Raw genomic sequence first — 25,685 nt, forward strand, 5'->3', positions numbered from 1 at the left:
CTTCTTCCTCCACGGGGGAAAGCGGAACCACCTTAACATCGATCGACGCGGCCAAACCCTAGAAGCCGCCCGACGCAGCGGCAGCCACACCGTGTCCCCTTCCGTCGGTGGAACCATTTTAGGGTTCTATTTTGAGGCTCGGTGCGTACCACCCATGGCCACCGAAGACGGTGGTGGGATGGCCGAAGGTTTTGAGGCTTCAGTTGAGGGACGGGATGCCCTGCTCGAAATCGATGTTGCGATGGCCAGAAATTCCCTTAGAGCTATCGAGTAAGATGTCGCGGTTTCCCTTTTTGTTTATTTTTTGTCCACGGTACTCTGTGAGTGCCTATTATCGGATTTCAGTTTGAAGCCGTGGGAAATGATTAAATTGTTGAAAAAACTCTAGGGATTGTGGCCGAAATCTGGTTGTCATGATAGAAAAATATATTCCTTTTGAACCCTTTCATACCTATTTATCCCCTAAAATAACTTCTTGATGTGATGCATATGTGTAGTTTTATTTTGTGTTTCCCTGCCCTAACAACCTAAGTTTTGGTCTAAAGTTACATTCAAGAAGTTTATATCCATTTATTTTGATATATATACACACAAACGCCACGTCGAATTATATTTGCTGTGTTACTGATCATGGGAGAATATTGGATATGTCAACTTAAACATTTTCACAAATTGCCCAATTTTTCTACATTCTATTTAGCCATTTTTTGTAATAAAATGGAATTATTTGAGATAACATTTTTTTTAATAATTTTTAATGCATTAACTACTAAGGGTAAAACTGAAAATTTATTTGATTCCCATTACTAATGCTGATTGAAATAAACATTATCAATTATAATCATATCCATTCCGTAATTTGAACCAAACATTGATAATGTAATTCTGATTCTCATTCCTATTGATCCTATAATCAAATTCATTACCATTCCGATTGATAAATTTGAACCAAACGCTCCCTTAATTAATTAAAAAAAAAGAGTTGTTGCATGCAAAAAAATAGAGGAAAAAAAAGAAAAGTAGAAAAAGTCAACTTACTTTGATACTTTGATAGAGGAGTAAAAAGAGAGAGAGGTGCACTTTTGAGAGGTGCACTTTTGAGCATTCTTAAACCTGATATGCCTTTTAGGCAATTCTAAATCTTGGGCGCGCCGTTTGAAAAATTACTGTTTTATTAACTTTGGGAGCAACTTCTTTTTATTCTATTTTTAATATAAATTTAAATTTAAATTTAAATTTTTGCTTTTTTTTTGAAAAAAAATCATTATTCAACAGCTATTTTTTTTAAAATATCTATAAATCTTTAATATTTCATTATTTTCATCCCTCCTATAAGTATCTACTCCTTCTTTCTTATTCATTTTTTTCTCTATTTTTATTTTTATTCGAGATAGGTGATTTTTTTTTTTTTATAAATCTTCATAAGAATATTTTAAGGCTCCTCCAAAAATATTTCCAGAGAAATTATGTACTATGTAATAATAAGCTATATCATCATTTTCAAGCTGACTTGGTTGGCACGTTAATAGTAATCAGTGAAAAATTAATTTATTAATTATGATATATTTAATTATTTTATATTATATTTCATAAATGATGGGTAAGAATTCATTGCTTAATATTATACTCATTCGTTTTAAATTTTATAAAATTTTAATTATATTTTATCAATTATTATTTATAAAAATATATATATGTCTAAATAATAATATCTTAAATACCTATTCTACATAAAATATAAATAATATATAAAATACATTATCTATATATAAAATGTAAAATATAAATAACGATGAATGAGATTTTTTTTTTTTTGCTTTTAATGTGATCGGGCTAAAAAAAATCCTCAATCAACACCTACCACTGCTCGTCTAGTAGTGGTGTAGCCACACAGGGATAAGGGGGTGTGACCTCCCCTCAATTTTTTTTTTCAAAAATTAATATCAAACTTTTACTATAATTTTGACAAGTTGATTCGTTACATCGTCATTGAAAAATTGAAATTGACGATATATTTAAAAAGTCCTTGACCTAAGTTATCCATTGACACTACTTTTAAGAGGAAATATTGTGACTTGGAATGCCATGGTATATTAAGTATTGAATTTTAAAAAATAAAATATATAACAATAAACGAATAAATTAAATTGTAAAATAAGAAGTGAAGGCGCTAAATTAAAATTGGATAAAAATTACGTTGGTTCAAATCAAAATTGATTTAAAGTTAATTTGATCAAATTATGATCAAATAAAGTTTAAGATTTAAACGAGTTCAATATCTTAAAATAAATTAGTATATTTTTAAGGAAACTTTTCTTTCTTTTTTTCTTTTCTCCCTATACATGACTCCACCATGTCATATGTCACCACATGCCATCATTCATCCCTCTTTTTTACTTTTAGCTTCCTCTTCTTTCGCATTTCTTTCTGCTCCTCCTTCTCTTCTCCAACTGCAATAAACCTATAAATTTTTTCTCTCATCTTCTCAAGCACAAGGGCTATTATTTTTTCTCCTTTCTCTTCTCCAACAAGTAAGAAACTCACTATTAATTGCTTCACTATTTCAACAACAAAAGCAATCCTTGCATCTTCTTTCTCTTATCGTTTTTTCTAGGATTTTTTTGGCACCACAAAAATAATCTTATTTTGTCTTGCTTTTCTCTCTTTGTGTTGTTGCTGAGCTCACCGAAACTAGTCAAGATTACTAACGAAAAAAAATAAAACTCTCCTCTTTTACTTCTTCTTCCCTATCTACTCTTTTACTCTTTTCTATTTTTCTCAAGCAAACATATTGCTTTTATTTTTTTCAACGAACAGCTTTTATAAGTATCTTTTTTTTCCTTTTGTCTAATCATAACAACAAGAAGCGAAGGAGTGAGTTGTTTTTTTCTTTTTGCATGTTTTAATTATTTTCATTAATTAAAGAAGAGTTGTAGATTATAAATTTTATTGCATGTTTTATTAATTAAAGAAGAGGTGTAGAATATAAATTTTATTTTATTAAGTTGTTAGTTAAAATAATTATTTAGATCAGAATTAAGATCATATATGTAGAAATACTAAATATTATGAGAAAAAAATATCTTAAATAATTTTTTTGACTTTGAGTTATAGATAAATTCTACATCAATACATCATTATTTCAACTAAAATCAAAATTTTTAAATTTAAATTTATTTTCAACCGATTAAATTTAAATTTTAAAATTGTGAAAGTGACTTACACTAATTTAGAATTTTTGAAAATTTCATCTCAACAAGCACGGATCCTTTACAAATAACTCGTTGAGTCGTGTTTCGATTCAACCAAAGGCCGTTGCCCGTGCTTTGAAAGATCGCAATGTCTTTCATAATTTAATAATATGTAGTACTTTTATTTGAAAATACCTCAAATATGTGATTCTAAATATTTTTTGTAAATAAAATAAATCCAAACATATTGCCAATTTTAATTCAAACCGTAATTAACTTTTCCCGACTTTCCCGGTTTTCGATCGAACCGATCGGTTGAGTTCGATTTTGAGTTCGAGCCCATGAGATCGGCCGAATCACGCACAGGGAATTGAACGGCATCGTCGCGTTGCCCTAAGCCAACGCGTGTTGCCTCGGATACAAAGCGCCGCCTGGCTCGATTACCAGGCGGAGGGAAGTTCGCGAGGCGAGAGGCGGAGAAACCCTAGCAGAGCAACTATTTGAGAGAGGCGCTCGATTCTCTTTCTCTCGGTGCATCTGTAACCATCCGGTTGCTGCCTCGCCTTGGATTCTTAGAGTTTCGATTTCCGGTGTCCGATTTGTTTCGATCGCTATTTTTTTTTTTGATTTGTTTTGTTTTTGGTTTGTTTGTTTGGGAAAATATTGGATATTCTTTCTGGTTTCTGTGATCTGATTGCTTGTGCATACGTTTATGGCTAGAGTTCTGGTACGCTGGTCATGGCTTCCAAGAGGATACAGAAGGAATTAAGGGACTTGGAGAAGGACCCGCCCGTGTCTTGCAGTGCAGGTCGACTCTTTTTTCTTTTATCCACTGCCGATTAAGCGTCGTTATTGCTATACCTTGTCTACTCCCCTTGTTGCTTTCCTCTTTGTTTTGGTGTACTATAATTGCTCTGATGATCTTTCACGTAATCTATCAACTCATGTTTTGAACGTTTTATTCTGGGTACGGTATAAAAAACGGCTTGAATTCTCGCGTTCGATGTCTTATGTTATGCTAACTACTAAGAAATCATACTATAGAACCTTTCTTATTCACTTCTGTCTTCATATGCACCTTCACATTATCTTATCCACATTAGTTTCTCCCATGAAAATTTGAATACTGCATGCTCATCCATATCAGAAAATAAAGTTGTCAAAATTTGTAGTTCAGAGTGTTTTGCTCATTATTGCTAGATTCTGTACTCGCCTCTTTGTTCAAGGTACATTTACAATCATTATCTTGCCACAGGCAATCAAGTGTTTCATTATATTAATTGATTTTGTTTTCTAGGCATATTTTTGGTTGCTTTCTTGTGTAACATCTTTTAGACCATTAATAATATCTGCACATCACATAGCTATGTCCTGTTTGTTGGCTATGTTCTTGTTGACTGATTGATACTAAAGGCAAACCGATGATAATGATTAATTCTCAGATTATGTTCATTTTCAAGTATCGCTGGACATCTGATTTATGCATACATTTGTTCATTTTTTGTGGCCCATTAACATTGTTAGGCCCTGTTGGTGAGGACATGTTCCATTGGCAAGCAACCATTATGGGGCCTTCTGAAAGTCCCTTTGCAGGTGGCATATTTTTAGTGAATATTCACTTTCCACCAGATTATCCCTTCAAGCCACCAAAGGTATTTTTTTTTTCATATCGTGCGTTACCTATCAACCTTCTACACGTGCCTAAGTAACACATGTTTCTTATATTTCTTTTGGGGAACACTGCATTGCAGATATGCAAAATCTGTTTTTAGGATCTTTTCCATATGGTTTTCACATTCTCTTACTTGCACCAACTTGAATTCTATTTGAACTACTGCAATTTTCACTTAATTGGATGTTTGTACTAATTTTTTTGCCTGGAAAACCAGACAGCTACTCCATTTCTCACAAAAATACAAGCTTGCAGGGCTCATATGATATTTCTAAAATTTTGTTGTCGCATTGAATTGACTGCAATTGAAATTTTTGTTTGTAGATTTATATGTCCATCAAATAGGTTCCCTTGCTACATGAAGAACCTCTATTTTAATCCTTGTCACATGTGCATTTTTCATGAGATATTTATCATTTCTAGGGGACCTCTTACAATATGTTTACTTAGACAAAAGCAAGATCGAAAATATAACAACTATCAAGCCTTATCCCACTAGGTGGAGTATCATCATTTATATTTGTAAAAAATATTTGATTTTATTATTGTTAATTAATTTTTTGTTTTTTGTTTTCTCTTCCTCATTTGATGTGCACATTAGTAATAATTTCACATTGTCTAACTGAGCATTTATTGGTGGTTTAAGTACATCTCTACCATCTTAAACATGTTTCTCGAAGATTTTCCCTCAATAGGTGCAATCCTAATTTTTTTTCTAATATTTTCATTTTCATTTCTTATCTTTCTTTGTGACCCAAAGGTCACGGGTTCTAATCCTGGAAACAACCTCTTGCAAAAAAGTAGGGTAAAGCTACGTACAATAGATTCTTCCTCGGGACCCCGCATAGCGGGAGCTTCGTGTACCGGCCCGCCCTTTATTTTCATTTCTTATCTTGTCTTATTCTTGTATATCCATACATCCACCTTAGATCCTTAATTTTACAACTATCATTTTCTGTTCATGTGCTCGAGTCATAGTTCAACATTCAGTTTCATATAATATAACATTTTATGTTTTATAAAACTTTCCTTTAAATGTTAGGAATACTTTTCAATCACAAAGAATATCTAACATTCTTCTCTATGTCAACCATCATATTTGTATTTTATACCAAGACATCTGTCTATTTCTCTTGCAAAAATAATCTTAAAGCTTTCAGTTACAAACAACTTGTCATTTTCTATTTTGATATGTCTTTACTTTACTAAGTCAAACACTTTTCACTTCTAGTGTTTTTGGTTAAGATTTGAGTTTAACATTTACTCCTTAATGTTTCTAGGATTTACCAAAACAATGTCATTTTCAAACAAAGCATATCTTGGATGTATCTAGTGAATTTGTTCATGATTAGTGTAAAAGATAGAGATTTAAAACTGATTTTTGATGTAATCCTAGCCTTTTAAGAAACACTTCAATTAATTCTCTTGAAGTCTTCACTCTTGGCACATTTTCATACATATCTATAATTAGTTCAATAGACGTTATAGTAACATCTCTTTTATAATTCCTCTTAGGAATCATAAGTTTTTTTTAGGTCGACGAATATCACTTGTAACTTTTGCTTATGTTCCTGATACTTTCAATTAGTTAAAGATATATAGACAAAAGTGAGATGGAAAAAAGGAAAAAAATGAATTTGTCAATATGTCCAAGCAAAGAAGAGGAGAGGATGAAGGAGTTTAATTCTATCCAGGGAAAAATGTTTGCCCCTCTAATGAATGCACCATAAGCAAGGGATATTTTCTTTTGTTTGAGTTTCATCCAAATAGATAATATGGATGGAAGTTGGCCAGAGGGAAAAAAATAATTCGTTTCTTTTCAATTAAATTATTTTTCTCTTCTCTTATTTCCTTCCTTTTAAGTAAATACAGCATAAAATAATTCCATCTCAGCTAGACTCTTGTGGTTCTTTTTAATGTTATATAAACAAAACATTGATCTTAACAAAACATTGATCTTGCAGGTATCTTTTCGCACAAAAGTCTATCATCCAAATATTAACAGTAATGGCAGCATCTGCCTTGACATCCTGAAGGAGCAATGGAGCCCTGCTTTGACAATATCGAAGGTTAATATTTCTTGGTTTTTTTATTCCATCAAAGTTCAACTTATGATATTTATTTTCAGATTCATTTTAAAATATTCCAAATAATCATTTCTTTGTCCATTATTACTATTCTTAAGTCTATATATTGATATGTGTTGCCAAATCTTAGGGCTGGTAAATGCTGACACGACCTGTGTAGTTACATTGCATGATCAAATTTTATGCATTTGAGTTTGTGTTAAATTTGAGGCATGAATAACTTGATTTTAATCTGCAAATGAATGGGTTGAATTGAGTCATAAACAGATCAACCCATTTATGATCCATTCAGAAATATTTAATTAGTTATTTAGGAATAATCTGTATAATTAAAAATAGTTAGTATGCTATTTGTTTTTTTAGTTTGTCCGAGTTTGTTGAATGAATACTATCTGTCAACCCATTTGTAACTTGTTTAATTATATGGGTCATAAACAAATTGTAGATAGGTGAACGTATTTATAACTGGTTGTGTTTGGGGTTATAGTTTTTGTCTCCATTTGTTAAACATATTTGGGTGTAGATTGAATGGGTTGCAGGGCAGCTGAACATGACCAATTTATAACCCGCCAATTTGAATTGTCATTCCTACCAAATTTTATTTGTGCATGTTGCATATCTTTATATATAGAACATTTTAGTATCCAGAATGTAGACTAGGGATTAATGATTTTGTTTTTCTTTTTCAAATATTAACTCTCTATAGATGGTTTAATGGTTGTGAGAATTGCAAAGATTAGGAGTTGAAGAGGTCTCTATATAATTATTAGGAAATTGACCTCATGTCACTACCCTCAAAAAGTTTGCGGATCATGAATTTGACGGCAGGTTATCGTATGTAAACTTATCAGAAAATAGTAATCAAAAGCAAGTTTAATATTTGGAAATTGATGGCAGATAGAAGTGTTGCTTAATTTTCTCTTTTCCTCTTGATAAATAAAGCAAATTGTCACTCCAAACTCAAAATGTTCAGGTTCTGTTGTCCATATGCTCGCTCCTCACAGATCCTAATCCTGATGATCCTCTTGTTCCTGAGATCGCCCACATTTACAAGATTGATCGAGCCAAGTACGAGACCACTGCCAGGTCATGGACTCAGAAATATGCCATGGGATAAAGATGTGTGTTTTTTTTCAGAAATAAGAAGTGAATCAAATTTTGATTTATTTCGTGGAGTTCCTTGACTACTCTTGATATTTTGAAGTATTCTTGAGATGTCCAAATTTAGAACCAACATCAGTATGGAATGTTTAGATATGTCGCACCTCCGGGCTATTGAATATGTAATGTCGAGCACCAGACGCTCCGTATAGATGGCAAAGAAGTTTATCTGTGTTTTTGTTCCATTTCATTTGAAGTCCTTCATTCTATTTTGATCAAAGTGCAGGAAAAGAGGCGCAACTGATGCCCGCCTCAACCTTTTTGGGCCAGAAAAGATGAGGGGGAATCCTCTTTTGATCAAAGGAAGAAGAAAGCCGAAAGGAGCGTAATAAAGATGACTGCAAGAAAGTTGTCCGTTCGGTCACGCAACTGATGCCCGCCTCAACCTTTTTGGGCCGTTCGATTGCCACAAAATGATACAATATGGCCAATGCGGCATCACCTTTCTTATCGCTTCTCATCTACCTTTTCTAAAAGTGAGCACTTTTAATTGAAAGAGTTCCCAATTAAATAAGGTCGAAAATGAAAAAAGGTGCTTTTATTTATTAAAATTGTGATATATATATATATATATATATATATATATATATATATATATAGAGAGAGAGAGAGAGAGAGAGAGAGAGAGAAATGTTATGCTAGGCAGACGTGACATCGCCAGCTCGATTTCACTACAAATAAAATAATCCACAAAAGTTACTCTCCCTTTCTCGCCTTTGTTCAAAATTTCGGTGGCGCTTATTACCAAAAAACAAATAAAATCTCCCTCGCCGCTCTCTCTCTCTCCCTCCCTCGCCACTCTCTCTCCCTCGCTCTCGGTCCCCTCCGGCGTCCGTCCTCCGGGCGACCTGACGCTTCTCCGGAAAGTTCAATATTTTTTGTCTGGCTCGCCGCTCGCCCCCTTCCCTCGATCCCTCCGTCGAAACTCGTCCCTCGCGCTCCCGGCCGGAAAGTTGCTCCGGCGTCTTCAATCGCAGGTCTACTGTGAGATCCTACCACCTCACTCCAATTTAATTTCTTAATCCACACCGTTATTACCTTGTGAAATCGGTATAAAAATAGCTGTAATAATTGTATAAAGATGCACCGCGGCTTTGCTCTCATTTCTAACCGTTGCATCAACTACTACGACTGATGAAACCGTGCTTGTAGGATATGACTTGGATTGGTCGTGGTAGAAGGTCGGAAGGACTTATGCTACGACCTGGATGGTCGACGGCTCCAACAACCGCCTGCTCTCCGGTGGACTTTCATTTTGCTGCTACAAGGTGTAGTAGCTTCATGGGGAGGAAGCTGCTACAACGTGTAGCAGTTAACCATGAAGCTGCCACACCTTGTAGCAGCTACCTTGATATTTTCTAGCAGAGATTAACGTACTCGGTACCCATAGTTTTCATATTGTCTTTATTAACCCGATTCAAAAATTATTCTTAAAAAATTTTTTCACTGCTTCAGCGCCTTTCCTGCTACAGATTGATTGGAATTCTCTCTCCTTCGCTCCCTCCGTCTCCCTCGTATTCGTCGAAGGTCGTCCAGCTCACCACTTGGGCCCCTGCCGGGAAAGTGAAAGGTCGGCTGCACCAACTGCCTGCTCTCCGATGGGCTTTCATTTTTCTGCTACAAGGTGTAGCAGCTTCATGGGGAGGAGGCTGCTACAACGTGTAGCAGTTAACTGTGCATGAAGTTGCCACACCTTGTAGCAGCTACCTTGATATTTTGGATTTCTAGTCCCTCTATCTTCTAGGAGAGATTAACACTACACTTTAGCCATTAACCCTCTATTTTCAGCAACAATGTTGGTTTGTCGGTCTTCTAGCAGGCCTATTTTCTAGCAGAGATTAACCCAGTAGCAGAGTTTTCATCTTGCTAAAAAATATGTGAAAATGTAAGATGCGATGTTGCACCGGCTTTGCCTTATTTTTGTACCACGCGTTGAAGCAGTTACTTCGACTAATAAGCACTACACATTGTAGCAGTTACCTTAACATGTAGCTGCCACAACTTGTTGCAGCTAATGCGGTAAGGCCCATTATTACTAGCAGTATTTTTTGTAATAAGATTAACCCCAAAAATATTTACTGGTCATGTCTTTAATTAAAATTGCTTAATATTTGATTTAAAAATATTTCAGATGCTTCAGCGCCTTTGATTTTATTTGTTTTGCTGCGACGCGGTGTAGCAGCTACCTCTGCTAATAACTGCAACACCTTGTAGCAGCTACATCTACATGTAGCTGGCAAAACATGTGCCAGCTAAATTCGTAAGTCCTATTGTTGGTAGCCATGATTTTCTTATTGTACACAGATTATCAACATGAAAAAAAAAGTTTTTAAAATTATCTCCTCTGCCTGAGCTGGTTCGGTTAGTTTTTCAATTATTGTGATAATATATATTTATAATGTTCAAATACATTTTTACCCTCATAGATCAAAGTTTTTTATCCTAAACTCGCCGTGTGACAAATATTTCGAAGGAATTTCTTCGATAGTTGTTCGGTGGCCCACGGAGCCTTCATCAATCAACCTCTCTGCTCTGCGACGTTCTTTGTGTCATTCGAAGTTTCGCCTTCATTGTAAGTAATATGTTAGGGTTTATGTTCCAAAGCTTCGGTTACTTGGATATTTTGAATATTTAGGGTTGAGAACCGTCTCCTAGCTGCTAGGGGTTTAATGTTTTTAGGTCGCTCACCAAAGATGGTTTACTTTGAGGGATCAATGAGGTTAAAACAAAATATATATCTTTCGTGGTGCAGCTCTTGTCGTTGAACTGCTACAAAATGAAACAACTCGCTTAACCACTACAGTCTCCATTGTCTTCTTACATATGTTGCAGCTACTTGACACTAACTACTATAATGTGTAGAGTACTCATGTTAAGCACAACTAGTCACATTGATATATATAGGAGAGATTATAGAACTTGTAATGTATTAGATTATGGTTACTTATAACAGTCTCAGGTTTCATATTATGGTTGATAATATAGAGATTATAGACATGGTAATGTATTAGGGTCTGGTTACTACTTACTAATAACAGTATCGGGGTTTATATTATGGTTTATAATATAGAGATTACACATAAGGGAAGTGAGTAGCATTATGAGCTTATGTTTGTGTTTGACAGAACTAAATGGCGAGCCAGAGAACTGCAGCTTCCCGTGCATATCACAAGAAAGTGCACTGGAAAAGTAACTACCCTCACTTCAAGGAGTTTATATCATCACTCCACATAAACGACCGACAGCTGGAGATGATCAATGGAAGCCCATTTGCTTGGGCATTAGCCATGCCTGAAATTGCAAATATTCGTAGTCTTATTCAAAATATGTTTGACAATTGGGACATGCAAGCCAGATGCTTCATCTTTCATAACAAGGAGATTAGCTTCACCAGGAAAGATGTCTCTTTGATACTTGGACTTCCAAACCACGGCGCTGAAGTTATTTTGCAACAGCATGCAGCTACCACCCCACTATTTCTACAACACTTCCATAATGTGGAGCGTACACAGAAGGAGCTGGAGAAGAAGATGATAAACCTCAGCAACCAACCTCCCTTCGCTGAAATCGATACTCTGTTTTGTCAATTATTAATATTGTATTTCTTTGTTAGTGTTTTATTTACTACTACTAGCAACATATCTAGATTACCAGTACAATCACTAATAGACTATGTAGATGATTTTGTCAATTTAGGTAGGTATAATTGGTGTAAGGCTGTATATGACTATATTAGCCCGCAGTTGGGGGCCATTGGTTCGATGCTTTCACTGAGGGTGAAACCTGAGGGCCTTGCGGGAATGCAAGCTCCCATGCTCAGAGGGTTCGCACATCTCCTTGTTGTAAGTCTCTAAATATAATGATAGTCTCATAAGATAAAATCAGAATGTATCAAATTTTGACAGTTTTTATTGTATTGCAGATCTGGATGTGTGAACATGTCAGAATAATGGATCCTTACAGACAACATGTCCTTCCAAGAATATGCAGATGGAAGTGGTTAGGCTCCCACGTGGAGACAATAAAGTTGAGGATCGCTGAATTACCTCCTACACAAATAATTGTTGATTTGCAACCTTCGGATCTAGAGACACACCTGCTCTCAAACGATCCCCTAGAAGATATTGTAGAGCATATAGATCAACAAATTGCAGAGGGGTTTTTACAATTAGCTTGGGAGGACAATGCTGATCAAATTCCTGAGCAATCTAATGAAAAGGCAGTCGATGCTCAGGGTATTCCCCACTAAGTTCCTGTACAGGCAGCAAAATGTATGGAAAAGCCGTATCGAGGTCCAGAGCCATTTTCTGTAGAATATGTTGAGGAAAAAGAGGCTTGTACAAAATGTCAAGCTTGGGAGGCAGAAAAATCTCGACTGGAGTCTGTGGTTGAGGGCAAGGACCAGGTCATTGCCCAGATGGAGCGCATAATAAGTGAGCTAAATCAGGAGAAAATAAATTTTGCCAGTGATGCAGAAAAATCATTATCTTCCAAGGATAAAATAATAGATGAGAAGGATAGAAGTATAAAGTTAAAAGAGCAAAATATAGCAGAACAAGAGAGGAAAATCAAAGAGCTTGAAAGTCAGTTGCTTGCCAAGGTTATTGACCCATTACCTGCCACGCGACCAGTACCCAGGACAAAGACTTGTGCTACAAAGAGAAGGAAACCCCCAACTGGCAAAGAGATTAAGGGATTGCACTTGGCCAAAAGGAGTAAAAGAGTAATTTTTGAAGATGAGCATGAGGTAGAGAAGACCAAGGGCAAAGGAGAGGCAGTTGGGGAGGCTCCTGTTAAAGTACAAGAAGGTTATGTACCATCTACTGATGTAGCTGCCACATCTTCATCGAATGAAAATTTGTCTACCCTTACCCAACTAAAATCCAAAATACTTAAGGTACGGGTTAGGTTGGTTAAATGTGTCTTCTATTACTCTTAATTCACATTTGAATACTCACGTTGAAATCTTGCCTATATATTGTGTTTCAGCAATCGAAGTCATATTTTAAGAAAAATAAAGATGCTGTTGTGGCAGAGTCGTTGTTGAAACTGAGGGAGCTAACGTGAGTTGGAAGTTTCTTGAGTTATATACCATTTGATTGTGAACACAAGGTTATTTATCTTGGAAGTGGTTTTGCTTAATTAATAGTGAATCAAACATTTCATTGTGTTTAAGCAAATCTACTGCTGCACCTGATATTAAAGTTTATATAACACATATAATTTAGGCAACTGCTTTAAGTGTAGCAGCTATTGGGAGGGGTGACGTAAACAAAATTAATGTAAAGATTTTTTTTTTATTTTGTTTTGTAGGGTTACGACAAAACCAATATGGTCCAATGGAACTATATCATTGGGTTTGGCATCTTTCATGGGTATCTTTGATTGGACTGGCTACAGAGATGGTGATTGCATAAATGCATATTTTGCAGTAATTGCAGAGGAAGCCAAAACTTCCGGCATCCCTTATTGGCCATCTATATTTTGTCCTGTTGATTTTGATGTAAGGATGACAACAACTACTCCTATCTAGTTTTTATTTTCAATATATGCCTCCAACAATGTTTGTCTGCATACACAGGATTTGTTTGCAATGATATCATATGAGGCATTTGGCCTAGCAGCAAGCACTGACACCGACAAACCACTCAGGTATATATTTTGTCCATTAAATAATGTAGATGATCACTGACACCTACTGATCATAGACCTCCAAGAAGCTCAATATTTGCATTATAACTCACTTGGATCCTCACAACTATACACATCTAAGTTTCAAAAGTTTGTAAGTAACTTCCATGTTGAGTAAATCATATTGTAATGGATGTATGTGTGCATTGGTTACAAACTTCAAACTCGTGCATGTTGATATTTTTAAAAATATAGACCCACCTTACTACAAAATGTGGTATCCAGGGCTAGATTCCTTAATGCAGAGAAAATTTGAGGTTTCTACGATCCCAGGGCCAACACAAGTTAAATCGTAAGTAGATATGCTTAATCATAAATTTGATACATGTCCAATCTTCTGCTACTAATTATGTTATTGACAGTGTGATATTAACTCTATCTTGCAGGCTAGATTGTGCAATTTTTGTGATGCAATACGCTGAGAGTTTAATATATCGAAGGCCAACAAATTTTGGACAAGATGGAATGAGAGAATTTAGTTTTCATGTTGGTCATAAAATTTTTAATAGCAAACACTGGATTAATGACAAGGTGGGGGTGTAAAGGTATTGATAATCTGATTGTAAACACATTGTGAAACTGATTAGAGTAAAAAATTTAGGCTTCGTAGTGGTAATTTATTTGTAATACTGCTGTCAATGCCTTGCGAAGATAATATATTGTATAGCAGCTAAAGATATGTATATTAAATGTGGCAAAAGACAATTGTATATTTTTTTGATAGGAAGTAGATACTACAACTTGTTGATGCTAATCGTGAGCAACTTAAAATTTTTGAAGATGCTTACCCGCAATAACTGCTACAGATTGTTGCATCTACTAATGAGATACTGCTGTAATTTGTAGGAGATAACTTTACAAATGTAGCGTGATAAATTATACTAAATTTTTACCACCCCATCAGGTTGCCATTAATGCGGTTTATGGAATGGAGGAGAAAAAACTGCTACAATGTTGGTATGTATAACAAGTTGAAAAAAAAAAGTGAAATACTTCTACTCAGCAGTTGCTACAACAACGTTTTGGGCATGCAATGCACTAGTGGCCGCGCGTGGTAGTAGATACATCATAAAGTATAACACTAGCATAACTGCTACACGTTGTAGCAGATAATCCTAGGTAGCTGCTACAAAGTGCAGCAGATACAATTAAGATATATTGCTATAAGCTGTAGCAGCTGATCCGCACTAACTGCTACTTAGTGTAGCAGCTAATCTTGATAAGCTACTGAAATTTTTATCACTTTACACCTGTTTATTGACAAAAGTATTATTTTATATGACCGACCCCTTCGGTTGCAATTAATGTGTAATATGGAAACGAAGGTTCAGCTACAAGTGCAAAACTATGGTTATCCGGTGTCTATAATCATATTGCAGTAGATGCTACATAATGTAGTTTCTACTCAGTACTAGGATAACAAGATATAACACCAATACGATACGTGACTACGTTAAACCTATAAATTAGCTTACATGAGTAATTATAGACAAACCCAGCGCATGTATTTGACGAGTCAAAAGGTCGACTCTTTTTGAGGACTTGTTGCACAAAAGATGCTACACCATGTATTGAATTCCTATCTGCAATTAATGTACTAAAGCTGCTACACCATGTATTGAATTCCTGCCTGCAATTAATGTACTAAAGCTGCTACACCATGTATTGAATTTCAATTAATGTACAAAAGCTGCTACACCATGTCGCAGCTTAAATTGTTTATAACTTATATTTTATTACACCTGGGAAAAGGGGATGATGCTAAGCCAGATAGAAGTAAACAAATACTAGCTGCTACAAAGTGTGGCAGTTGACTATCGGTAAGCTGCTACTATATGCAGCATCAAATTACAAGAGAATCTTATTTGTGTTACGTTATTAGCTTTATTTACAATATTAAATTTATTACATGAACAATATCAACTCCTTGTGAATATTACCATATCACAGACCTCGCCCGTTGCTACTTTGGTGTACCAGCTATAATATTGTAGCTGCTATGACGTGCACCAGATTTACCAATACCATGTTCCTAGTTATTGACAATGATATAGAATAATGAATCCATTTTATTTTACCAATTAAACATATCCCCACATGCCAATGAAATATAATTGGACTAATACATTAATTAGTAGCTGCTACAGATATTCCATAGTAACTGTAAACTCGCCGACGCCATAATGTATATGTAAATCAAATAGAATTCTTGAGGGAATGACTGAGGGGCTGTGGTGCACAAACGGAAGATTGTACAAAAGTCAGACTACTCCCTTACAGGCCATAACGCAGGAACGAACGATGATCCTTTGATAGTGGTGTTCGCAAAACTAAAATTCCTTGCCGGTGGGAGAAGTGGGAGAAGGTCGTGGAAGCACGATTCGTAGGGTTACTCCATTATGATTTCCTCAGTGAACTCTAAGGGTCTTCATTGCGAAGACAAAGAGTGTTGGGCGATGATAGACCGCTATAGCTTATCCACGTTATTTGGTCAAGGTTGGGAGAAGTTCATCGTCACAAGAATCATATGCAGCCTCGTTACTGCATGAAAGAAACACTTGAATATGTTGCCTAGTTACAATGAAAGAAAAGAGGATGGTGGTGTTGTGAAAATGGCGTAAATCCAAGTTGAACTACTCATCTTGGAATCAGATGGTCATGTAAGCAGCCTCCCTGCCGGTGTTATATAGAAAATCAGAGTCGCTTTCTATTCGGTATGGGAATAGTTGCATTGCCATGACGCGGCCATAGCTGTGCTTCTGACAAGCTCCATTTTGTGAGTCTTCATTAGTCAAGATTTATGACAATTATGAGTTGTCATAGCTTTCATAAAAACATCTATGAGTGGTTATTCCATGGACGTGACGGATGAATGGACCTTGATGTGGTATGTTACAATTATTTGTTTAGTGTGTCTCTATAAATTTATTACTTTCACAAAAGCAGCGTCTTTGATTCGCTGTGTCTCTATAATTGTAGTTAAATTAAATGGGGTGTAACAATTTAAGTTTTAAATGTCTTGTGAAGCTGGCTAGTCCAACTTGTAGCACCACATCTACAGCTAATAAAAATATTAATACTAGGTTAAATGGAAAAAAAAATGTGAAAAAAATTTAATCACCCCTAGCTAGTACATTTGTGGTCCTAGTTATTACAGTAGTTGCTAGATGTTGTACCAGCTAGATCATAAAGTATAAAAATAGAGTTAATGCTAAATGGTGTGGCAGTTAATCCAAATAATCTGCAACCCCGTGTAGCAGCTTATCGCGATTAACTGCTACATGTTAAATTGCTATCCTTTTGTTGTGTTATCTGTCCTTGTAGCATAAAATTCTGAACGTTGGCGCAGCTAAATAGTGGGTACGGAACGTATTTATAATTAATTGTATGATTTAAATATTTTTAGATGCGACTTGTTGCAGGAGCCGTTAGATAATACATGCACGGTAGGAATTCATACCCGAGGGTTCATTAATCCTTGTATTTACTATATGTAAGATAGTCCTATCTTTTTCCAGCTCATAATGGGGTGTAGTGAGAGTTTCAATGGCCCATTTACTTGAAAAGATGCGTTCGTTTGACTTCTGTATAGGAAGCGGTAGGGTTTGGTAGGGGCTTTTTCCTATAATTACACGATTCACTGGGCAGACTCATCCAACTTGCCTTGCATTTGGTCTCCATTTACATCTCTTTCATGATCATGTCTATATTTAGCAGAAAGACGAAACCTACTATGGGTGGGGTTAAACACCCCCCTTTGGAAAAGGATTCAAGCTGTGCCTCTTCTTCACCAAAAAGATCATCTATATCACTGGATCCGTATGCTTCCAGGTTTGTATTATTTCATCGTGTTGTTCTTTATAAATATCTTTATTTATTTTGAATCTCGATTTTTCCAACATATTCGTGACAGGTATCTCAGTTTATCCATGGAACATCATGTAGTTTGTGGCTATCTTAAGAATCTCACAGAACAACGGGACCAGGCGAGGAAGGAGTTAGAAGCTGCCCTTTTTCGAGAGAAAAAGAACCAAACAGAAATTGTGCAGCTACGACGTAAACTGTCCCAAGTCAATGGGTCATTAAAGGAGGCCGCAATTCAAAATAATGAGTAAAATATCACTCTTTGTGCAGCTCTGCCTCACATCTCCATAGGGATGCTGCCTTTCGGCGGGAGAAAAAGAGTACAACTGTATGTGTCCAAGGAGGACGATACCTATGTCTTTGTAATGTATCATTAGTTACTGCTATAAAGGGAATGAATTACGCACTAATGTTTGAATAAACTCTTTGTTAAGATATTGTTTGTCTTATGTTATTATGAAACCTAACTATAGACTTCAAGCCTTCCTCGTCTACGCTGACCAATATTTGTAGTCCCTCAATCTAAATGTTGACTTTGGATCTCATTTTTGGCCATCTTTACGTTTTATGTATTTGTTTATAGTTAGCCACAAGCTGCTACATGTTGTAGCAGCTTCAACGATACAATGTTGAAATATCATCAGCTTGTAAGGAGGTGCTCCTTGTCCCCTCAGGACGGTCTAGTGGCCAGCACATGAGTTGTGACCGGCATGACGTCTGGGGTGCAATACTCGGCCAAGCCTGTTGGTGCAGTGAGCACCAGATGATCGAACCTGAGTTTTGATTATGGCAAAGGGCTCAAAGTTAAGTGGTGGTGTTATCTAACAAAGTTCATGGAGCTTGCAGGAAAGTCCTAAGTGATACTTAGGCAAAAGTCCTAGCTGCGGTTAGGCAAGTTAAAACCCTAGGGGGTGGTAACCCTAGGTCATAGGGGGTGGTAACCCTATGCGGAAAGCCTTGGCAGGTCGATGGCTTCAGGCAAAAGTCCTAGGGGGTGGTAACCCTAGGTGGAAAGTCCTGGTGTCGCGAACCAGGTGAAAGTCTGAACTGGCCGGTGAAGCGGATGTTCAGCAGAAAGTCCGGAAGCATCGAGTGCCGAGCAAAAGTCCAGTCGATCTGGAGGATCGTACTGGCAACAGGTAAATCTCCTGAGTGGAGTAGGTGAGGACGCGTTCCCCGTAGAGGGAACAGTAGGTGTCGGGTCGACCTAGGGTTTCCGGTAGGAAACTTGAAGTCAGACCTGGACAGTTCGAATGCTGTCAAAACTTTTATTATTATCATTCATTATGTTTCTGTGCTAACTTTGTTTTGCAGGGTATGTGTTTGGGACTAACACATTTTGCAGAAACAAAGGGGCAAGTTACAACTCGGATGAACAGTGTCCGAGGCGCCTCCATGGAGCCAGGAAAAGGCCAGCGCAGCAGACTGGAGGCGCCTTGAATGGAGTTCAAGGCGCCTTGGACCGGAGGTTGAAGGCGCCTTGAATAGGCTGAAGGCGCCTTGAACCAGATAGAGTTCGACCAGGTCCGTGCTGATCCACGCGGGTGACTCGGCTCGTTCAAGGCGCCTTGGTGAACAGTATAAGGCGCCTTGAACCCCCTTTATAAGGGGTCTCGACCAGCAGCTTCAGACAACGAACTCCAAGCAATCCTTACGCTACAAGCTGCTCTAGAAACGCCCAGAAGTGCTGTTACAAGTCCCCGACAACCCGGAGCTTCAGATTCTGCTACTTTATTGTTGTCGGTATAATTTATTTTAGTTCTTTTAATTGTAATATCTTATTGTACATTTTACGAGCTTATAGTTGTTGCCCACGGAAAGCGATCAAGGATCGCGGGCCTTCGAGTAGGAGTCGCCTTAGGCTCCGAACGAAGTAACTCCTTCGTGTCTGTGTCTCTTTACTTAATTTCCGCTGCATTAACTCTTACGTTTTACGATTCCGATAATCGAACGATTATAGCCACGAGCGCTATTCACCCCCCCTCTAGCGTGTCTCGATCCAACAATTGGTATCGGAGCGGGGTCGTTTTGAATTGGTGCAACCACCTTTCAAAACAAATTTTTCGCAGTTTTTTTTTCGTTTTCGGAGTCGAATTAGAATTTAGCCTTATAGCTATATTCTAATTTTTGTTTCCCTCGAATCGACTTTTGCTCGAAGTAGGTGCAACACCACTCGAGTTCGTTTTTATTATTCTTTATTCCAGCACTACTAATCCAAGACTTAGTCTTGGAACATATTCTGTTGTTTTCTTTTGTTACATATTATAAATGGGCCAACAAGAGGGTTTCAGCACTGTACGTCCCCCGCTATTCTCCGGAGAGGATTTTGGCTACTGGAAGGGAAGAATGGAAACGTATCTAAAGATACAATTCGAAACGTGGATGATCATAAAGACGGGACTGAAACTGCCAATCGATGACGACGGCAAAACTACACCCTGCGAGAAGTGGGACGCTTCTCTAATAAAAAAGGTGGAAGCCGACGCCAAAGCTACCTGCACCCTCCAGTGTGGTCTTACCAAGGAAGAACTCAACAGAGTTGGCCCGTTCTCCTCTGCAAAGGAGCTCTGGGAAAAGCTCATCGAACTCCATGAAGGCACTGACGACACCAAGGTAAGTAAAAGAGATCTTTTGCTTAATAAATTATATAATCTAAAAATGCAGGAAGGCGAAACGGCGAGTTCTCTTCACGCGAGAATACAAGACATCCTTAACTCTCTTCACGGAATTGGCCAGAAGATAGAAAATCGGGACGTAATAAGGTATGCCCTAAACTCGTTTCCAAGGAATACATTGTGGGCATCAATGGTAGATGCCTACAAAGTTTCCAAGGATTTATCTTCTTTAAAACTAGATGAACTTTTTGTTAGTGCAACTTCAGGTCAAGGTAGACCTGATTGACCCGACTCGAGTTGCGTGGTTCGGTAAGTCGAACCCGGGAACCGAGACCACGACGGAGAACCGAACCAGCATCGGAAGCTGAACCAGACTCTGACGATGAAGAAGGTGACATTACAACCGAGCTGGTAAACCTCGTGAAGAAGCTCTACAAGACGAAAGGATTCGACAAAAGAGATCTAAAGAAGGCAGTAAAATCAAAGGAAGGCCCACAAAATACAAAGATGAAGTTTGAAGTTACATGCTACGGGTGTAACCAAAAAGGGCACATCAAATCCAACTGCCCTAACCTGAAGGAGGTCAAAAAGCAAAGAAGGAAAAAGGTCCTTAAGGCAACATGGGACGAATCTTCATCGGAGGACGACGACGAGCTCGAACAAACGAGTCTACTCGCATTAATGGCCCGGGACCAAGTCGTTGAATATGGATGCGAGAGCGAGTCTGAGGCAGAGTCCGAGCAAAGCCACGGATCCGTATCCGTTTCCGAAGGACCAGACCCCGCTGTAAGTATCTCCCGGTTGAACATTTTAGTTAGCTATTTATTGCGCAAATTAGCTAAGTCAAACCTGAAAGTTAAGTCACTTCTAAAGGAAGTAAGTGTCCTTAAAGAAGTGGCTGACACCAAACCCTCACCTGACCAGAGTCAGACTGAATTTCCAACTCAAGTTCAAAAACTTGAGGAAGAAAATTCAACTCTAACAAATCAGGTTAAAGATTTAGAAAATACCTTAGAACGGTTTACTTTGGGCTCCAAGAATTTGGACTTGATTCTTGGGACACAAAGAGCTGTCTACAACAGAACTGGGCTGGGATACAAAAGTAAATATAGATCTTATTTATCATTAATAAACAAACAAAGTATTAAATCAGTCCAAGCATGGGTCTCCAAGTCTAACTTGGTCAATCAAGTTGGACTTGGCCAATACTGGGTTCCGAAGGATCAAATATACTACCTCGATAGACTATATCGAGGCCATGATCCAGGGGGAGCAAAAAGAAAAACAATCCTAAAAATTTAAAATTCTAAATTCAAAATTAAAATTAAAATTCAAAATTCGAAATTGAAATTAAAATTAAATTCAAAATTAAAATTAAAATTCAAAATTCGAAATTGAAATTAAAATTAAATTCAAAATTTAAAATTAAATTCAAAATTCAAAATTAAATTATAAATTCAAAGTTAAAATCAAAATTCAAAATTCGAAATTGAAATTAAAATTAACTTCAAAATTTAAAATTAAATTCAAGACTTGAAATTAAAACTCAAAATAAAGATGGAGGATCCAGACTCGCTGGCACCCCCAACTAAACTACCCGGCAGGGTAACTGAACCTAATCTACCCGAAGTGGGTAAAACAAGAGTAGATTACTCGGCAGGGTAATTAAGGTTAGATTAAAGGGCTGAGTTTAACTTTAACCACAGTACCGGTGAAGTTTTTGGATGATAGTACGTTAGGGAAACTTGGGCATCGCATGTCTAGGAAGATATGGCTTCGACCTGGTGCATTTGGCCAAGTGGAACTGACCGAAGCTACCCTTAAATGGATCCTAACTAGTTAGACCAGGGTTTAGTATTAAGTTTAATGGGTAGGACTATTTGGGAAACCTCGAAGGCATGGTTACTTTAATGAGTTCCTTGTGACTCACCATAGCCCAGAAGTTTATCCAAAGAATGCTTACTTGTTGAACCCAAAGCTAAACCTGAATCTAACACAAAGTTAAACCTTACCCAAAAATTCAACCATAATTTATCTCACAACAATTATAGGGTTCCCTGATTGACAATTTAGATCGAGTGAGATGACTAAGGAATTAAAAGTTCAAATTCAAAATTAAATTCGTAATTAATATCATGTTTGTTTTAATGAAATCAATTTTAAAATTATTTCAAAATCTTTTTCAAAAATCTTTTAAAATTATTTCAAAATCTTTTAAAAAAAAACATTTCAAAATCTTTTAAAATTTATTTGTAAATTCTTTTAAAATTTATTTCAAAAATTATTCAAAATCATTTTAAAAATCTATTTCAAAAATCTTTCAAAATTATTTCAAAATCTTTTAAAAATTTATTTCAAAAATTATTCAAAATCATTTTAAAAATCTATTTCAAAAATCTTTCAAAATTATTTAAAAATCTTTTTAAAACTATTTTAAAATTATTTAAAAATCTTTTCAAAATTATTTGAAAATCAATTTCAAAATTATTTAAAAATCATTTCAAAAATCTTTTGAAAATCAATTTCAAAATTATTTAAAAATCATTTCAAAAATCTTTTAAAACTTAATTTAAAAATCATTTCAAAAACCTTTTAAAACTTAATTTCAAAATCATTTCAAAAATCTTTTGAAAATCAATTTCAAAATTATTTAAAAATTATTTCAAAAATCTTTTAAAACTTAATTTAAAAATCATTTCAAAAATCTTTTGAAAATCAATTTCAAAATTATTTAAAAATCATTTCAAAAATCTTTTAAAACTTAATTTAAAAATCATTTCAAAATCTTTAAAACTTAATTTCAAAATCATTTCAAAAATCTTTTGAAAATCAATTTCAAAATTATTTAAAAAACATTTCAAAAATCTTTTGAAAATCAATTTCAAAATTATTTAAAAATCATTTCAAAAATCTTTTAAAACTTAATTTCAAAATCATTTCAAAAATCTTTTGAAAATCAATTTCAAAATTATTTAAAAATCATTTCAAAAATCTTTTGAAAATCAATTTCAAAATTATTTAAAAATCATTTCAAAAATCTTTTGAAAATCAATTTCAAAATTATTTAAAAATCATTTCAAAAATCTTTTAAAACTTAATTTCAAAATCATTTCAAAAATCTTTTGAAAATCAATTTCAAAATTATTTAAAAATCATTTCAAAAATCCTTGAAAAACTTATATAAAAATGCTTTGAAAAATCTTTTGAAAAACTTATTTAAATATCCTTTGAAAATTCATTTCAAAAATATTTTGAAAATTCTTTTAAAATTAATTCAATTACTGTCAAAATATTAATTTAAAAGGATTTAAAAATATTTAATTATCAAATTCTGATTGCTAAAGTTAACTCTAATTAATTTTCAATAAATTCTCAAAAGTTTAGCATTTTCTCATTTGGAACTTAAATTTTCAATATTTTCAAATAATCTCATCTCAAACTCATTCATAAGCTGCACATGTTTGATAATCTAGAATGGATGAGCTAGAATTAGGATAATATAAAGTTCTTCTTATGCTTGTACTCTAAGACCCTAAGAATTTAATTTGGCATTAATTAAGGGGGAATGAATTGAGTCATGCTAGTACTTTAAGGCTAAACAAATTCCTTTAGGGCTCTGATACCCAATCAAGTTAAATAATTTAATTTGATTCATGCTTGGACACCTAAACTCAAAGAAGTTATTAAGGCATTAACTTAAAATTTAAATTATCTATGCAACAATTCTTTTCAAACACCTTATGAATTGAGCTAAGTACTTCACCTAAATTTTTTTTAAGTCTGAGTACTTAACTATGCTACCTTTTAGGGGGAGCTTAAATTAACTAGACTATTTCTCTCTTCTTAATTCTTTTTGATTTATGTCAAAGGGGGAGAGAAAAGTCAAAGTTAAGAAATCAAGAATGAAAGGGGGAGCATAAACTTTAAATTTTATTTATGCATTGATGCTTCTGGTTAACTTTCATTATTTATTCCTTTATTTAAAAGTTCTGTTTTACTTAACTTTGAACCAAGATTGCCATAATAAAAAAGGGGGAGATTGTTGGTGCAGTGAGTACCAGATGATTGAACCTGAGTTTTGATTATGGCAAAGGGCTCAAAGTTAAGTGGTGGTGTTATCTAATAAAGTTCATGGAGCTTGCAGGAAAGTCCTAAGTGATACTTAGGCAAAAGTCCTAGCTGCGGTTAGGCAAGTTAAAACCCTAGGGGGTGGTAACCCTAGGTCATAGGGGGTGGTAACCCTATGCGGAAAGCCTTGGCAGGTCGATGGCTTCAGGCAAAAGTCCTAGGGGGTGGTAACCCTAGGTGGAAAGTCCTGGTGTCGTGAACCAGGTGAAAGTCTGAACTGGCCGGTGAAGCGGATGTTCAGCAGAAAGTCCGGAAGCATCGAGTGCCGAGCAAAAGTCCAGTCGATCTGGAGGATCATACTGGCAACAGGTAAATCTCCTGAGTGGAGTAGGTGAGGACGCGTTCCCCGTAGAGGGAACAGTAGGCGTCGGGTCGACCTAGGGTTTCCGGTAGGAAACCTGAAGTCAGACCCGGACAGTTCGAATGCTGTCAAAACTTTTATTATTATCATTCATTATGTTTCTGTGCTAACTTTGTTTTGCAGGGTATGTGTTTGGGACTAACACATTTTGCAGAAACAAAGGGACAAGTTACAACTCGGATGAACAGTGTCCGAGGCGCCTCCATGGAGCTTGGAGGCGCCTCGGGTGCGAGCCAGGAAAAGGCCAGCGCAGCAGACTGGAGGCGTCTTGAATGGAGTTCAAGGCGCCTTGGACCGGAGGTTGAAGGCGCCTTGAATAGGCTGAAGGCGCCTTGAACCAGATAGAGTTCGACCAGGTCCGTGCTGATCCACGCGGGTGACTCGGCTCGTTCAAGGCGCCTTGGTGAACAGTATAAGGCGCCTTGAACCCCCTTTATAAGGGGTCTCGACCAGCAGCTTCAGACAATGAACTCCAAGCAATCCTTACGCTACAAGCTGCTCTAGAAACGCCCAGAAGTGCTGTTACAAGTCCCCGACAACCCGGAGCTTCAGATTCTGCTACTTTATTGTTGTCGGTATAATTTGTTTTAGTTCTTTTAATTGTAATATCTTATTGTACATTTTACGAGCTTATAGTTGTTGCCCACGGAAAGCGATCAAGGATCGCGAGCCTTCGAGTAGGAGTCGCCTTAGGCTCCGAACGAAGTAACTCCTTCGTGTCTGTGTGTCTTTACTTAATTTCCGCTGCATTAACTCTTACGTTTTACAATTCCGATAATCGAACGATTATAGCCACGAGCGCTATTCACCCCCCTCTAGCGCATCTCGATCCAACAAAGCCGAGATTAAAAGCCTCTCCTACACTTTGTAGCAGTTTGTATGGATTGGATGCCACCTCGTGTAGCAGTTACTTTG

At 36.2% G+C, this 25,685-nt stretch overlaps 1 protein-coding gene across 2 annotated transcripts; it reads left to right on the top strand.

The window, feature by feature from the left end:
- Nucleotides 1-3,584: 3,584 nt before the first annotated feature.
- Nucleotides 3,585-8,296, top strand: LOC122029610 (ubiquitin-conjugating enzyme E2-17 kDa-like). 2 transcript variants are annotated; one of them, XM_042588675.1, is made up of 5 exons: nt 3,585-3,741; nt 3,912-3,999; nt 4,716-4,843; nt 6,828-6,932; nt 7,924-8,296. In XM_042588675.1, the coding sequence occupies exons 2-5, from the start codon at nt 3,930-3,932 to the stop codon at nt 8,065-8,067; spliced, it is 447 nt and encodes a 148-aa protein (XP_042444609.1). In that variant the 5' UTR covers nt 3,585-3,741; nt 3,912-3,929; the 3' UTR covers nt 8,068-8,296. The 2 variants fall into 2 exon arrangements, with proteins under 2 accessions (XP_042444609.1, XP_042444610.1); XM_042588676.1 differs by having other exon boundaries at nt 3,590-3,781.
- The last annotated feature ends 17,389 nt before the right edge of the window (nt 8,297-25,685 follow it).

This window comes from Zingiber officinale, chromosome 10B (assembly GCF_018446385.1).
Source record: "Zingiber officinale cultivar Zhangliang chromosome 10B, Zo_v1.1, whole genome shotgun sequence".
Taxonomy (NCBI): domain Eukaryota; kingdom Viridiplantae; phylum Streptophyta; class Magnoliopsida; order Zingiberales; family Zingiberaceae; genus Zingiber; species Zingiber officinale.

Coding starts and splice junctions, on each gene's coding strand:
- LOC122029610 (XM_042588675.1), top strand. CDS start 3,930: ATGGCTTCCAAGAGGATACAGAAGGAATTAAGGGACTTGGAGAAGGAC. Junction 4,000..4,715: donor GCCCGTGTCTTGCAGTGCAG/GTCGACTCTTTT, acceptor TAACATTGTTAG/GCCCTGTTGGTGAGGACATG. Junction 4,844..6,827: donor ATCCCTTCAAGCCACCAAAG/GTATTTTTTTTT, acceptor TTGATCTTGCAG/GTATCTTTTCGCACAAAAGT.